The 17,500-nt window shown below is 49.2% G+C and overlaps 1 protein-coding gene across 1 annotated transcript in view; it reads right to left on the reverse strand.

Moving 5' to 3' along the window:
• Positions 1-17,437, reverse strand: part of mast2 (microtubule associated serine/threonine kinase 2) — a 57,057-nt gene extending 39,620 nt beyond the window's left edge. Inside the window, 7 exon segments of the mRNA XM_055165294.1 lie at positions 720-740; positions 905-980; positions 1,899-1,978; positions 7,773-7,804; positions 10,087-10,232; positions 16,182-16,332; positions 16,857-17,437. Coding sequence (XP_055021269.1) covers positions 720-740; positions 905-980; positions 1,899-1,978; positions 7,773-7,804; positions 10,087-10,232; positions 16,182-16,332; positions 16,857-17,003 — 653 coding nt within the window. The 5' untranslated portion in view covers positions 17,004-17,437.
• Between the last annotated feature and the right edge of the window lie 63 nt (positions 17,438-17,500).

The following is a 17,500-nucleotide window of genomic DNA, read 5'->3' on the forward strand; positions in this document are numbered from 1 at the left end:
CTGTCACAGAGAGAACACCCCTCTGACACACAGAGAGAACACCCCTCTGACACACAGAGAGAACACCCCTCTGTCACAGAGAGAACACCCCTCTGTCACACACAGAGAGAACACCCCTCTGTCACAGAGAGAACACCCCTCTGTCACAGAGAGAACACCCCTCTGTCACAGACAGAGAGAACACCCCTCTGTCACACAGAGAGAACACCCCTCTGAGAGAACCCCTCTGACACAGAGAGAACACCCCTCTGTCACACAGAGAGAACACCCCTCTGACACACACAGAGAACAGAGAGAACACCCCTCTGTCACAGAGAGAACACCCCTCTGTCACACAGAGAGAACACCCCTCTGTCACAGAGAGAACACCCCTCTGTCACAGAGAGAACACCCTCTGTCACACAGAGAGAACACCCCTCTGTCACAGAGAGACACACACCCCTCTGTCACACAGAGAGAACACCCTCTGTCACACAGAGAGAACACCCCTCTGTCACACAGAGAGAACACCCCTCTGACACAGAGAGAACACCCTCTGTCACACAGAGAGAACACCCCTCTGACACAGAGAGAACACCCCTCTGACACAGAGAGAACACCCCTCTCACTCAGGTCACACTCAGGTCACACTCAGATCACACTCAGATCACACTCAGGTCACACTCAGGTCACACTCAGGTCACACTCAGGTCACACAGGTGAGTTGGGGGCGGAGTTACCTGTCTGCTCGGTGCCCGACGCTGCAGAGAAACACAAGACATCATCAAAGACTAAACCAGGACTAAACCAGGTCTAAACCAGGTCTAAACCAGGACTAAACCAGGACTAAACCAGGTCTAAACCAGGACTAAAGCAGGACTAAACCAAAACTAAACCAGGTCTACATGTGTCAGAGTGCTCTGACCTTCTGGGTGGAGCGAAGGAGAAGAGAGCAGCAGCATTTGGGGAGAAGGTCCGAGGACTGTCCAGAGGACTGGGACCTGAGGTACGAGAAGAACATGAGAAGAACATGAGAGGAACATGAGAAGAACATGAGAAGAACATGAGAAGAACATGGGAAGAACATGAGAAGAACATGAGAGGAACGTGAGAAGAACATGAGAAGAACGTGAGAAGAACATGAGAGGAACGTGAGAGGAACGTGAGAAGAACATGAGAGGAACATGAGAGGAACATGAGAAGAACATGAGAGGAACATGAGGGGAACATGAGAGGAACATGAGAGGAACATGAGAGGAACATGAGAAGAACATGAGAAGAACATGGGAAGAACATGGGAAGAACATGAGAAGAACATGAGAAGAACATGAGAGGAACATGGGAGGAACATGAGAGGAACATGAGAAGAACATGAGAAGAACATGGGAAGAACATGAGAAGAACATGAGAAGAACATGAGAAGAACATGAGAGGAACATGAGAAGAACATGAGAAGAACATGAGAAGAACATGGGAAGAACATGAGAAGAACATGAGAAGAACATGAGAAGAACATGAGAGGAACATGAGAGGAACATGAGAAGAACATGAGAAGAACATGAGAAGAACATGAGAAGAACATGAGAAGAACATGAGAAGAACATGAGAGGAACATGAGAAGAACATGAGAAGAACATGAGAGGAACATGAGAGGAACATGAGAAGAACATGAGAGGAACATGAGAAGAACATGGGAAGAACATGAGAGGAACATGAGAGGAACATTATCATTTGGAATGGACTGAACTTTCTCTGGGGGTGAAAATCATGTTCTATTGTCTAAAGGATTTTAACATCATGGCATCACCTGTGTGTGGGCGGGGTCACCTGTGTGTGGGCGGGGTCACCTGTGTGTGGGCGGGGTTATCTGTGTGCAGAGGTGAGTGTGGGTGGGGTTACCTGTGTGTGGGCGGGGTTACCTGTGTGCAGAGGTGAGTGTGGGCGGGGCAGAGTGGGGGAGGTGCTGGACACGATGAGGCTCTTCCTGTTACTGCGACAACTGAAACATACACACATGATGTTTAAAACAACACACACACACACGGACACACACACACACACACACGATGTTTAAAACAACACACACACACACACACATACACACAAACACACACACACGATGTTGAGGAAAAACACACAGTCACACACAAGGTAGAGCTGTCCTTGGGCAAAACACTTCTGTGTCAGCTGTGAGGGCACCTGACACACGAGGAGGGCACCTGACACACGAGGAGGGCACCTGACACACGGGGAGGGCACCTGACACACGGGGAGGGCACCTGACACACGGCACCTGACACACGGGAGGGCACCTGACACACGGGGAGGGCACCTGACACACGGGGAGGGCACCTGACACACGGAGGAGGGCACCTGACACACGAGGAGGGCACCTGACACACGGGGAGGGCACCTGACACACGGGGAGGGCACCTGACACACGGGGAGGGCACCTGACACACGAGGAGGGCACCTGACACACGGGGAGGGCACCTGACACACGGGGAGGTTTGATGATTCTGTTCTGGTCGCTTTTGTGATTTCCTGATTTTCATTGGATCACGACTCATCAGGTGCCGTGACGTCGCCGCTTTAAACACCAGAGGGCACTTTACTGAGCGACCAATCACAGCACGCCACCTCACACACACGCTCAGGTGAGTCCGGGAGGGCGGGGCCACCTCACACACACACGCTCAGGTGAGTCCGGGAGGGCGGGGCCACCTCACACACACACGCTCAGGTGAGTCCGGGAGGGCGGGGCCACCTCACACACACACGCTCAGGTGAGTCCGGGAGGGCGGGGCCACCTCACACACACACGCTCAGGTGAGTGAGTCACACACACGGTGAGTCCGGGGGCGGGGCCACCTCACACACACACGCTCAGGTGAGTCCGGGAGGGCGGGGCTTACCTCACACACACACGCTCAGGTGAGTCCGGGAGGGCGGGGCTTACCTCCACAGGAAGGGGTTTCCTCGCAGGTGCGCAGGGGCGGACAGCGGGCGATCGAAGGGGCTCGCAGAGGGGGAGAGAGAGGACCTCAGGGGGGCGGGGCTAAGGATTCTGAAGTTCAACACGCACACACACACAGACACACACACACACATACACACACAGACACACACACACACACACACACACACACAGACACACACACACAGACACACACACACACAGACACACACACACAGACACACACACACACACACACACACAGACACACACACACACACACACAGACACACACACACAGACACACACACACACACACACAGCACACACACACACACACACACAGACACACACACACACACACAGACACACACACACACACACAGACACACACACACACACACACACACATACACACACACACACACAGACACACACACAGACACACACACACACACGTTTTACTGAGGTCTGTGTAGTTTTGACCTCTGACCTCGTAGACATTTTAAATCTCAATATTTGTCTATGAAACAAAACGGCGCCGAACACGAGGAACACGAGGAACACGAACACGAGGAACACGAACACGAAGAACACGAGGAACACGACACGAACACGAAGAACACGACGGAACACACACGAGGAACACGAGGAACACGAAGGAACACGAGGAACACGACGAGGAACACGAGGAACACGACGAGAACACGAGGAACACGACGAGAACACGAACACGAGGAACACGAGGAACACGAGAAGAACACGAGGAACACGAGAACACGAAGAACACGAGGAACACGAGGAACACGAGGAGGAACACGAGGAAACGAGGAACACGAGGAAGAACACGAGGAACACGAGGAACACGAGGAACACGAGGAACACGAAGAACACGAGGACGAAGAACACGAAGAACACGAGAACACGAGGAACACGAGGAACACGCACGAGGAACACGAACAAGGAACACGAGGAACACGAGGAACACGAGGAACACGAGGAACACGAGGAACACGAGGAACACGAGGAACACGAGGAACACGAAGAACACGAGGAACACGAGGAACACGAAGAACACGAGAACACGAGGAACACGAGGAACACGAGGAACACGAGGAACACGAAGAACACGAAGAACACGACGAGAACACGAGGAACACGAGGAACACGAGGAACACGAGGAACACGAGGAACACGAAGAACACGAGGAACACGAGGAACACGAAGAACACGAGGAACACGAGGAACACGAAGGAACACGAAGAACACGAGGAACACGAGGAACACGAGGAACACGAGGAACACGAAGAACACGAGGAACAGGAACACGAAGAACACGAGGAACACGAGGAACACGAGGAACACGAAGAACACGAGAACACGAAGAACACGAGGAACACGAGGAACACGCAGAAGAACACGAGGAACACGAGGAACACGCAGAAGAACACGAGGAACACGAGGAACACGAGGAACACGCAGAAGAACACGAGGAACACGAGGAACACGAAGAACACGAGGAACACGAAGAACACGAGGAACACGAGGAACACGAAGAACACGAGGAACACGAGGAACACGAGGAAAGAACACGAGGAACACGAAGAACACGAGGAACACGAAGAACACGAGGAACACGAAGAACACGAGGAACACGAGGAACACGAGGAACACGAAGAACACGAGGAACACGACGAAGAACACGAGGAACACGAGGAACACGAGGAACACGAAGAACACGAGGAACACGAGGAACACGACGAGGAACACGAAGAACACGAGGAACACGAGGAACACGCAGAAGAACACGAGGAACACGAGGAACACGCAGAAGAACACGAGGAACACGAAGAACACGCAGAAGAACACGAGGAACACGAGAACACGAACACGGAACACGAGGAACACGAAGGAACACGAGGAACACGAAGACGACGAGGAACACGAGGAACACGAGGAACACGAAGAACACGAGGAACACGAAGAACACGAGGAACACGAGGAGCACGAGGAACACGAGGAACACGAGGAACACGAGGAACACGAGAACACGAGAACACGAGGAACACGAGGAACACGAGGAACACGAGAACACGAGGAACACGAGGAACACGACGAGGAACACGACGAGAACACGAGGAACACGAAGGAACACGAGGAACACGAAGAACACGAACACGAGGAACACGAGGAACACGAGGAACACGAGGAACACGAGGAACACGAGGAACACGAGGAACACGAAGAAGGAACACGAGGAACACGAGGAACACGAGAACACGAGGAACACGAGGAACACGAGGAACACGAGGAACACGAGGAACACGAGGAACACGAAGAACACGAGGAGCACGAGGAACACGAGGAACACGAAGAACTCGAAGAACACGAGGAACACGAAGAACACGAGGAACACGACACGAGGAACACGAGGAACGGTTTGAGCCAATGAGACGGAACAAAACAACAGATTCTAGAAGTTTCACTTTGGTTCTTGGTGCTCTGGGTCTCCCCTCCCTTTTCTCCCCGCGCTGACTCACTCCCCCTTCAGAGTGGGCGGAGCCTCGTACAGGCTCGTACCTCTAACCCTGAGGAGGGTTTGAAAAGGCCGTGTTTGTGATGAGGAACCTGCAGGACGTTCCTCTTTAAACCGTAAACGCCACAGAACCTAAACGCCACAGAACCGAAACGCTCAGGACGCCGGGGTCAGAGGTCAAAGGTTATTTTCAGCTCAGTAACTCAGTAGAACACAGGCCGCCAGGGGCCGCCAGGGGCCGCCAGGGGACCTCAGGAGCAGCAGGTCAAAGTTCTTACAGCAGCCGCAGGTTTGAGGAGCAGCGTTCCTTCCTCCTCTTCATCCTTTTACTTTATGACAGAACGATCACGTGACCTGTGAGTCTGAATGTCCACCCGGGACGTGTGCCCGGGACGTGTGCCCGGGACGTGTGCCCGAGACGTGTGTCGTCTGGTCGGGTCGGAGCTGTGGAGGTTCAGGGAGCTCCTCTGGAGTCCGCGTCCACAAACGGAGCCTCGTCCTCGGGTAAAAGAACATGGTCCATGTCTCGTCCAGAGGGTCTGGAGCTCTGCCGGAGTCTGTCCAGACAAAGTGCTCCTCTCCCGGACGGAGCCGGAGCCTCGGGCCCCTGAGGGTCACAGTCCGTGCCCGGGACCAGAGCTCGTCCGGCGGGTAAAGCCTCTGCCGCGTCGCCCGTCACACGTCCGACAGGAGCAGGGACCAGACGAACGCTCGTGCCCAGAAACAGCGCTCCTGTCCTGGGCAGACATCGAGCCGCGTGACCTGGCCGCACACAAACGCTTTGTACCCAGAGAAAGTGTTGGATTGTGGGGTGAGTGGTGCCTGACGTCGCCCTCCGCACTTCCAGAGTGACAGGGGCCTGGATCAAAGTTTGTGCCCAGGATTAGAGCTCCGTGCCTGGGCACAGCCTGAGCCGCGTGTGCCTGTTGTTCCTGGAAGCCTGAGAGACACAAGGCTTATCTGGAGCTGATAATAGACTGACAGGGACGACAGGGACGACAGGGGCGGCAGGGGCGGGACAGCAGGGACGGCAGGGGCGTGTGGGGGCAGGGGGAGGGGCCCAGGACTCAGACTCTATTCCTGGGACAAAACGTTCACAAAAGCCCCGAGAGAAAAACACTTCCACCGAAACTAAACGAGTTTAGAAAATGACTCGGACTCAAAAAGATTCTGGATTCTTTCAAAATCCACAATTTTCCTCAAACTTTAGATTTTTAAAACTGTTTTTGATTTGACTTTTCTCACATTTTATAACGAGTTGCGTAAGAATTCAGTTTGAAAGTCGAGTCCCGACTCGCCTGAAGAACGACTCAGCCCAACGAAGAAACACGACGCCTCACGACACGCCTGCACCTGACTGACAGGACCGCACCTGACACACACGCCTGCACCTGACTGACAGGACCGCACCTGACACACACGCCTGCACCTGACTGACAGGACGCACTGAACACCTGCACACACGCCTGCACCTGACTGACAGGACCGCACCTGACACACACACCTGCACCTGACTGACAGGACCGCACCTGACACACACGCCTGCACCTGACTGACAGGACCACCGCACCTGACACACACACGCCTGCACCTGACTGACAGGACCGCACCTGACACACACGCCTGCACCTGACTGACAGGACCGCACCTGACACACACGCCTGCACCTGACTGACAGGACCGCACCTGACACACACGCCTGCACCTGACTGACAGGACCGCACCTGACACACACGCCTGCACCTGACTGACAGGACCGCACCTGACACACACGCCTGCACCTGACTGACAGGACCGTACCTGACTGACAGGACCACACCTGACACACACGCCTGCACCTGACAGACAGGACCGCACCTGACACACACATTCAGGGACTGATACGATTTCTGATATTTAACTTCTTAATTCCATAAGAAACAAAACTTTAAAGACACGAACCTGGACTAAACCAGGACTAAACCAGGACTAAACCAGGTCTAAACCAGGTCTAAACCAGGTCTAAATCAGGTCTGTGTTTGTGTGTGGAACAATGCTCTGGGCCTGGTTTAAAAATAGACCTTGTGTTGATCCTGGTCGGGTTTCAGGGTTTCAGGGTTTCAGGGTTTCAGGGTTTCAGACCCTTCAGCTGTTCAGACCCTGGTGACCTCTGACCTTTCACCTCTTCTGCTCGCACAGAGGTCACACGGGGTCAGAGTCTGAAAGTGTTTGGGCCAAGGACACAGCGGCAGTGACACACAGACACACACACACACACACTCTGAGGCTGAAGCAGGGTATTGTGGGAAAGTGAGTACTCACAAACTTCCTCTGTGCGGCAACGACAACTCCTTCTGAAAAACAAGACACACAAGTGAGAGAAGGAGAAGAAGGAGGAGAAGAAGAAGGAGAAGAAGGAGGAGGAGAAGAAGAAGGAGAAGGAGAAGAAGGAAGGAGAAGAAGAAGGAGAAGGAGAAGAAGGAGAAGAAGAAGAAGGAGAAGAAGGAGAAGGAAGGAGGAGGAGAAGAAGAAGAAGGAGAAGGAGAAGAAGAAGAAGAAGGAGAAGAAGAAGAAGAACTACTGAAACTGTTCTGGACAAAAATGATGGTTCTTTTAACTTAATATTTTGTTACAAACTTTTGAGACAAACTCTAAAAACAAATGATGTGTGTAACTGTCAGTGAAACTTCTGCTCTGGACAACTGGGATTTTGATCCACGAGAACAAACTGTTCTAGTCTCAGGTTTGAAGGTTCCTTCTCCAGACGCATGTTTCCAGAACAGAAGCTCCCAGAACAGAAGAACAGAACCCTCCAGAACAGAAGAACACTCCAGAACAGACTCCAGAACACTCCAGAACAGAACAGAAGAACCCTCCAGAACAGAAGAACAGTCCAGAACAGAAGAACTCCAGAACAGAAGAACCCTCCAGAACAGAAGAACAGTCCAGAACAGAAGAACCCTCCAGAACAGAAGAACACTCCAGAACAGAAGAACCCTCCAGAACAGAAGAACCCTCCAGAACAGTCCAGTGTTTTGTTCTTAGTCGTTCTCGTGTGTTTTTTCGTGTGTTTTGGGTCATTTTCCTGTTGAAGACTCGTGACCTACGACTGAGATCAAACTTTCTGACACGAGGCGACACATTTTGTTCCAAAACACTTTGATAGTTTTGAGATTCTGTTGTATTTTTCACAGATTCAAGACGCCCTGAGCCTGACGCAGCAGAACAGCCCCAGAACCAAACCAAACCTCCTCCGTGCTTCACAGTAGAGACAGTGTTCTTTTCTTGGTCTGCTTCATGTTTGCGTCTGTGAACATAGAGCTGATGTGTCTTGCCAAAGAGCTTCAGTTTTGTCTCATCTGTCCAAAGAACATTCTCCCAGAAGTTTTGTGGTTGGTCCATCTGCATCGTGACAAACTCCAGTGTCACTTTCTGATGATGTTCTCTCAGCAGTGGTGTCCTCACATGAAGTCACTTTGGCTCAAACACTGATGGACGGTGTGATCTGACACTGATGTTCCTCGTCCTTCAACTTCACGTTTCATTTGTTTGGAGGTTGTTCTGGGTCTTTGGTTCCGTTCGTATGATTCCGTCTCTTCAGTTTGTCGTCAGTTTTCCTCTTGCGGTCGCGTCCAGGGAGGTTGTCTTCAGTCCTGTGGACCTTAAACTTCTGAAGAACATGTGGAAGTGTAATCACAGGAACATCACGCTGCTTGGAGATGGTCTTATTGTCTTTATCTTGAACCTGCTCGTCTCTCATGTTCTTTCTGGTCTCTGTGTGACACAGTTGTCTTCTTCTCTTTCTCTGGTCCATGTTCAGTGTTGTGTCCATCTTGTTTCCAAACACAATGACACATGTGGCCCTTTAAACAGACACACTGACTGAGACTGACGAGTGTGAAGAACCTGTGATGAAGATCAGAGACACACTGAACTGAACTTTAACATGTCCATGTTGTCCAACTGTTTACAGTCTCTTCTAGAGGAACATCATGTTTGTCCAGGACACTTTCATTAGTTTGTTTTTTTTAAATAATTCAGTTGAACAACAAATCAACAACAGTGTCTGATTTTTTTATTGGTTATTTTTCAGGACATTTTTATTTATTATTGTTTTTCTCAGTTTCAAGTTATTTCAGTGAAAATTGTTGATTTTTCTTTCATTACCAGAGAAAACCAACTGTTTTGAACATATCTGTATCTCACTGAGTCAGTCCTGGTTTAGTCCTGGTTTAGTCCTGGTTTAGTCCTGGTTTAGTCCTGGTTTAGCCTGGTTTACCTGGTTTCCTGGTTTAGACCTGGTTTCAGTCCTGGTTCAGTCCTGGTTTAGTCTGGTTTAGTCCTGGTTTAGACCTGGTTTAGTCCTGGTTCAGTCCTGGTTTAGTCCTGGTTTAGTCCTGGTTAGTCCTGGTTTAGTCCTGGTTCAGTCCTGGTTTAGTCTGGTTTCCTGGTTTAGACCTGGTTTAGTCCTGGTTTAGTCCTGGTTTAGTCCTGGTTTAGACCTGGTTTAGACCTGGTTCAGTCCTGGTTCAGTCCTGGTTTAGTCCTGGTTTAGTCCTGGTTTAGTCCTGGTTCAGTCCTGGTTCAGTCCTGGTTTAGTCCTGGTTTAGTCCTGGTTCTGGAGCAGGTGCAGTACCAGAGTGGTCAGAGAGGGGGCAGACTGTCCCAGAGTGTGTCCTCTCATCCTCAGCAGGTCCCCCTCTGGTCCCGGTCCTGGTCCGGGTCCTGGTTCAGATGAGAGCTGACTGTGCAGACTGCAGGACAGAGGCAGCAGCTGTTTCCCTGCAAAACAGACCAGACCTGGATTAGTCCTGGTTTAGTCCTGGTTTAGTCCTGGTTTAGTCCTGGTTTAGACCTGGTTTAGACCTGGTTTAGTCCTGGTTTAGACCTGGTTTATTTCTGGTTTAGTCCTGGTTTATTTCTGGTTTAGTCCTGGTTTAGTCCTGGTTTAGACCTGGTTTAGTCCTGGTTTAGTCCTGGTTTAGTCCTGGTTTAGTCCTGGTTTAGTCTGGTTTAGTCCTGGTTTAGTCCTGGTTTAGTCCTGGTTTAGTCCTGGTTTAGTCTGGTTTAGTCCTGGTTTAGTCCTGGTTTAGACCTGGTTTTAGACCTGGACCTGGTTTAGACCTGGTTTAGTCCTGGTTTAGACCTGGTTTAGACCTGGTTTAGTCCTGGTTTAGTCCTGGTTTAGACCTGGTTTAGTCCTGGTTTAGTCCTGGTTTATTTCCTGGTTTTAGTCCTGGTTTAGTCCTGTTTCCTGGTTTTAGACCTGGTTTAGTCCTGGTTTAGACCTGGTTTAGTCTGGTTTAGTCCTGGTTTAGACCTGGTTTAGACCTGGTTTAGTCCTGGTTTAGTCCTGGTTTAGTTCCTGGTTTAGACCTGGTTTAGTCTGGTTTAGTCCTGGTTTAGACCTGGTTTTTTAGTCCTGGTTTAGTCCTGGTTTAGACCTGGTTTAGTCCTGGTTTAGTCCTGGTTTAGACCTGGTTTAGACCTGGTTTAAGTCCTGGTTTAGTTTAGACCTGGTTTAGTCCTGGTTTAGTCCTGGTTTAGTTTAGTCCTGGTTTACCTGGTTTAGACCTGGTTTAGTCCTGGTTTAGACCTGGTTTAGACCTGGTTTAGACCTGGTTTAGACCTAGTCCTGTTTAGACCTGGTTTAGACCTGGTTTAGTCCTGGTTTAGTCCTGGTTTAGACCTGGTTTAGACCTGGTTTAGTCCTGGTTTAGACCTGGTTTAGACCTGGTTTAGAACCTGGTTTAGACTGGTTTAGTCCTGGTTTAGACCTCCTGGTTTAGACCTGGTTTAGTCCTGGTTTAGACCTGGTTTAGACTGTTTAGTCCTGGTTTAGACCTGGTTTAGACCTGGTTTTAGTCCTGGTTTAGACCTGGTTTACCTGGTTTAGTCCTGGTTTAGTCCTGGTTTAGGACCTGGTTTAGTCCTGGTTTAGACCTGGTTTAGTCCTGGTTTAGACCTGGTTTACCTGGTTTAGACCTGGTTTAGACCTGGTTTAGGACCTGGTTTAGACCTGGTTTAGTCCTGGTTTAGACCTGGTTTAGGTTTAGTCCTGGTTTAGTTTACCTGGTTTAGTCCTGGTTTAGTCCTGGTTTAGACCTGGTTTAGTCCTGGTTTAGGTTTAGAGTCCTGGTTTAGTCCTGGTTTAGTTTCCTGGTTTAGTTTATTCTAGTCCTGGTTTAGACCTGGTTTAGACCTGGTTTAGACCTGTTTAGTCCTGGTCCTGGTTTAGACCTGGTTTAGACCTGGTTTAGTCCTGGTTTAGTCCTGGTTTAGACCTGGTTTAGACCTGGTTTGGTTTAGACCTGGTTTAGACCTGGTTTAGTCCTGGTTTAGTCCTGGTTTAGACCTGGTTTAGACCTGGTTTAGACCTGGTTTAGTCCTGGTTTAGACCTGGTTTAGTCCTGGTTTAGTCCTGGTTTAGTCCTGGTTTTTTCTGGTTTAGTCCTGGTTTAGACCTGTTTAGACCTGGTTTAGTCCTGGTTTAGACCTGGTTTAGTCCTGGTTTAGACCTGGTTTAGTCCTGGTTTAGTGGATCTGTATCTCAGGGATCAGTTTGTTAAATCTTTGCCTCCACCAGATGAAAGTTTCTCTTTCCTGATCTTCCAGAAGTGAATAAAAAATATTATAAATGTTCTGATTGTGTCCAGTGTTTAAACAGAACAAACACACAAACAAACAAACAACACAAACACACAAACAAACAAACAAACAAACAACACAAACAAACAAACAAACAAACACACAAACAAACAAACAAAACACACAACACAAACAAACACAAACAAAAACAAACAAACAAACAAACACACACACAACAAAACACACACAACAAAACACACAAAAACAAACAAACAAACAACACAAACAAACAACAAACAACACAAACACACAAACAAACAACACACAAACAAACAAACAACAAACAACACACAACACAACAAACACACAACACACAAACAAACACAACAAACACACAACACAAAACACAACACAAACAACAAACACACAACAAACACACAAACAAACAAACAAACAAACAACAAACACAAACAAACACACAAACAAACAACACAAAACAAACAAACAAACAAACAAACAAACAAACAAACACAAACACAAAACAAACAAACAAACAACACACAAACAAACAACAAACAACAAACAACACAAACAACAACAAACAAACAAACACACAAACAAACACACAAACAAACAAACAAACACACAAACAAACAAACACACAAACAAACACACAAACAAACAAACAAACAAACACAACAAACAAACAAACACACAAACAAACAACAAACAAACAACACACAAACAAACACAACAAACAAACAAACACACAAACAACACACAAACAAAACACACAAACAAACAAACACACAAACACACAAACAAACAGCATGACAGTGGAGAAACACTTGAGACACGTGGAGACGTCACTCAGAACACCTCAGGTCACACCTCAGGTCACACCTCAGGTCACACCTCAGGTCACACCTCAGGTCACACCTCATCTGTTACTGATCTGATCAGACGTCCCTGTGGTCTCGATTATGTGAGACGCACGTCTGGAAGAACATCACCTCACCACAAGAACATCACCTCACCACAAGAACATCACCTCACCACAAGAACATCACCTCACAAGAACATCAACCACCTCACCACAAGACATCACCTCACCTCACCACAAGAACATCACCTCACCACAAGACACAAGAACTCACCTCACCACAAGAACATCACCTCACCACAAGAACATCACCTCATCACACATCACCTCATCACCTCACACAAGAACATCACCTCACCTCACACACACAAGATCACCTCACCTCACCTCACCACAAGAACACCTCACCTCATCACCTCACCACAAGAACATCACCTCACCACAAGAACATCACCTCACCACAACACAAGAACATCACCTCACCACAAGAACATCACCTCACCACAAGAAACACCTCACCTCACCTCACCACAAGAACATCACCTCACACATCACCTCACCACAAGAACATCACCTCACCACAAGAACATCACCTCACCACAAGAACATCACCTCACCCACAAGAACATCACCTCACCACCACAAGAACATCACCTCACACAAGCTCACCACAAGAACATCACCTCACCACAAGAACATCACCTCACCACAAGAACATCACCTCACCACAAGAACATCACCTCACCTCAACACAAGAACATCACCTCACCACAAGAACATCACCTCACCTCACCACAAGAACATCACCTCACCACAAGAACATCACCTCACCTCACCACAAGAACATCACCTCACCACAAGAACATCACCTCACCACAAGAACATCACCTCACCTCACCACAAGAACATCACCTCACCACAAGACATCACCTCACCACAAAACACACCTCAACACAAAACATCACCTCACCACAAGAACATCACCTCACCACAACACAAGAACATCACCTCACCACACAAGAACATCACCTCACCTCACAACACAAGAACATCACCTCACCACAAGAACATCACCTCACCACAAGCAACACACCTCATCACCTCACCCACAAGAACATCACCTCACCACAAGAACATCACCTCACCACAAGAACATCACCTCCCACAAGACATCACCTCACCACAACACAAGAACACACCTCACCACAAGAACATCACCTCACCTCAACACAAGAACATCACCTCACCACAAGAACATCACCTCACCACAACACAAGACACACCTCAACACAAGAACATCACCTCACACAAGAACACACCTCACCTCACACACAAGAACACACTCACCTCACACAAGAACATCCTCACCACAAAGAAACATCACCTCACCACAAGAAAACATCACCTCACACAAGAAACACTCACACAAACATACCTCACCACAACACAAGAACATCACCTCACCACAAGAACATCACCTCACCCACCACAAAATCACCCACATCACCTCACCCCACCACAAGAACATCACCTCACCACAAGAAACATCACCTCACCACAAGAACACCTCACACACAAGAACACCTCACCACAAGACCACAAGAACATCACCTCACCACAAGAACATCACCTCACCACAAGAACATCACCTCACCTCAACACAAGAACATCACCTCACCACAAGAACCTCACCTCACCCCAACACAAGAACATCACCTCACCTCACCACAAGAACATCACCTCACCACAAGAACCTCACCTCACCCAACACAAGAACATCACCTCACCCCAACACAAGAACATCACCTCAACACAAGAACATCACCTCACCACAAGAACATCACCTCACCACAAGAACATCACCTCACCCCGACCCAGACCCTGACAAACAACTCTGTGGCGGCACATTTCAAAAATCCTGGTATAAAAACTGTAACAAACCCTCTGGAGCACAGGTGTCAAACATACGGCCCGGGGGCCAGATTCGGCCCTCCTTTAATCTGGCCCTCGGCTGATTTTCTACTCAAATATTGTAATGATATTTTCTATTAAAATGTTGTTAATTTTGCGTCTCCAGAGCCTCTGTATGTGGCCCCTCCCACCAGAGCCTCTGTACGTGGCCCCTCCCACCAGCGTATCTGTACGTGGCCCCTCCCACCAGAGCAGCACAAATGAAGACTTGTCTCTTTCCAAACGCTCTTAAAGGACGATGGTTTTGACTGTTGACCGTGACCCTCATCAACAAAATGTCACACATGAGAAAAGTGGAGCCGAGTGCAGGATTTTACAACAAAAATTGACTTATTCTGTTTACAGACAAGTTCATGTTCAAACTTTGTGTTGAAATTGTATTTTTCTTAAAGTTTCAGGTTGTTCATAATATTATAATATTTTGTAAAAGAAAGAGTTCATCAGTTAAAAAAGATTTGTGTAATAGATTTGTGTTTCTCTGCACAAATATTTGAACTTCTTGTTATTTTTGGGGTTTATATGACATGAGTTTTCTGATCCGGACACTTTGGATCAAACACGACACGACCCCGGAACAAAATGAGTTTGGACATTTTGCTCTAGAGGCAGAAATCACAAACTTTTATTATTACAGCGAGAAACGTCCAACAGAAACTCACCACTGCGACTCCTGCAGGTTTAAACTTTGATATAAAATCATTTTTATAAATCTCCATTTCTTGATGTTTTTGATGTTCTCAGCAGGTTTGGAGATCCTCCTGTGGCTCTCGTCTCTTTAAGCTCCTCTGATTTAGAATCTCCACTGAACAGCTGTAAGATCATCTGAACAACTGTAAGATCATCTGAACAACTGTAAGATCATCTGAACAGCTGTAAAATCATCTGAACAGCTGTAAAATCATCTGAACAGCTGTAAGATCATCTGAACAACTGTAAGATCATCTGAACAACTGTAAGATCATCTGAACAACTGTAAGATCATCTGAACAACTGTAAGATCATCTGAACAGCTGTAAGATCATCTGTTTTTGTACAGATATATTTTGTATAAAGTCAAATTTTGTTCTTCTGTTGTAGATGATGTTGTGCACACGTGTGTTTTTATTTTTATATCCATTGATGTGTGACTGTGGTCATCAATGTCAATGTGTGACACTGATGACCCGCACCTGCACTTGGCTGATGTGTGTGCGCATCTTTTCTTCTTCTGGTTCAGTCCCGGTTCAGTCCTGGTTCAGTCCTGGTTTAGTCCTGGTTCAGTCCTGGTTCAGTCCTGGTTCGGGTCTTACCGGTCATGGTCCTGGTCCTGGTCTTGGTCTCGTCCTGGCTCAGTTGGCGGCTCAGTCCTGGTTTAGTTCTGGTCTTGGTTTTGGCGGCGGATGGAGACAGGTCCGGGTGAGACAGCTTCCGGAACAGAAGAGGAGGAGGAGCAGAGACGTCCTGCAAAACAGAAGAAGAAGCCGTTTAAGACCAAGACGAGGAAGAAGAAGAAGAAGAAGAAGAAGAGGAAGAAGAAGAAGAAGAAGAGGAAGAAGAAGAAGAGGACGAGGACGAGGAGAGGACACATCCTATAAAAATCAAAAGACACATTTCAGAGATCTCTCAGTCAGTGGAGGGTGTGTGTGTGTGTGTGTGTGTGTGTGTGTGTCCAACAGCAGTGCAGAGTACTCGAGTACCCAACCACAGAGTACTCAAGTACTCGACCTTCTGCCAGGTCCTGGGAGGGACTGGACGCTGCACCGTCCGGACACTCTGTTGTTTTACTGAAGACGTCAACGTTCACGTGGAGCAAGACACTGACACCTGGAGGGGGGTTCACCTGTCTGCACCTGTCACACAGACAGGTGCAGACAGGGGCAGGCAGGGACAGACAGGTGCAGACAGGGGCAGGCAGGGACAGACAGGTGCAGACCGGGGCAGGCAGGGGTAGACAGGTGCAGACAGGTGCAGACATGACCGTGTACCTGAGCTCTGCGCCGCGGTGCCGCTCCTGCCGCTCCCGCCGCGTCTCCGCCGCTCTCCCCGGTGCTCAGCTTCCTCTTGTGCCGAGTCTCCCGAGTCTCTCGGGTCTCCGGGTTCTCCGGGTTCTCCGGGTTCTCTCCTTTCTTCATGGTTCCTCTTTAGGATGTGACGCGTCTCAACTCCTGGAGCGCGGCAGATCCGCTCCGCCGCAGAGGGGCGCGGGCGGTGACGCTCTCACCGCCGCGCTCTCACACCTTTGCGCTCGTCTCCATCCGCGCTGTGCGGAAAAACTCTGCGCCACATCGGGGAGAAAACGCGGCGCGGCGGGGCGGACGTGTCCCGCTCCCCTCAGCTCCAAAACGCTCGTAAAACGCTCCTAAGACGCTCGTAAAACGCTTTCTGTCCGCGGTTCAGGCGGAAAAGTGCCGCGGTGAGCGCGTGCGCGCGCTGTCCATTCCGTAAGAAGCGCGCACTGTTTACGTGAACCGTGTCCGGTACCGGGACGTGTACGGGGACGTGTACGAGCAGCGCGTCCGGCCGTCAAACTGGAACCGCGGCGCTTCCTGTACGTCTGCAGCGACGTGATGACGTCACGTGCGCGCTCTGGGCACGTACAGTCACGTGCGAAGAAAACTCGATTAAACCA

The sequence above is a fragment of the Boleophthalmus pectinirostris genome, unplaced genomic scaffold (assembly GCF_026225935.1).
Source record: "Boleophthalmus pectinirostris isolate CB_2022bp ecotype Guang Dong unplaced genomic scaffold, ASM2622593v1 HiC_scaffold_7, whole genome shotgun sequence".
In the NCBI taxonomy this organism is placed as follows: Eukaryota; Metazoa; Chordata; class Actinopteri; order Gobiiformes; family Gobiidae; genus Boleophthalmus; species Boleophthalmus pectinirostris.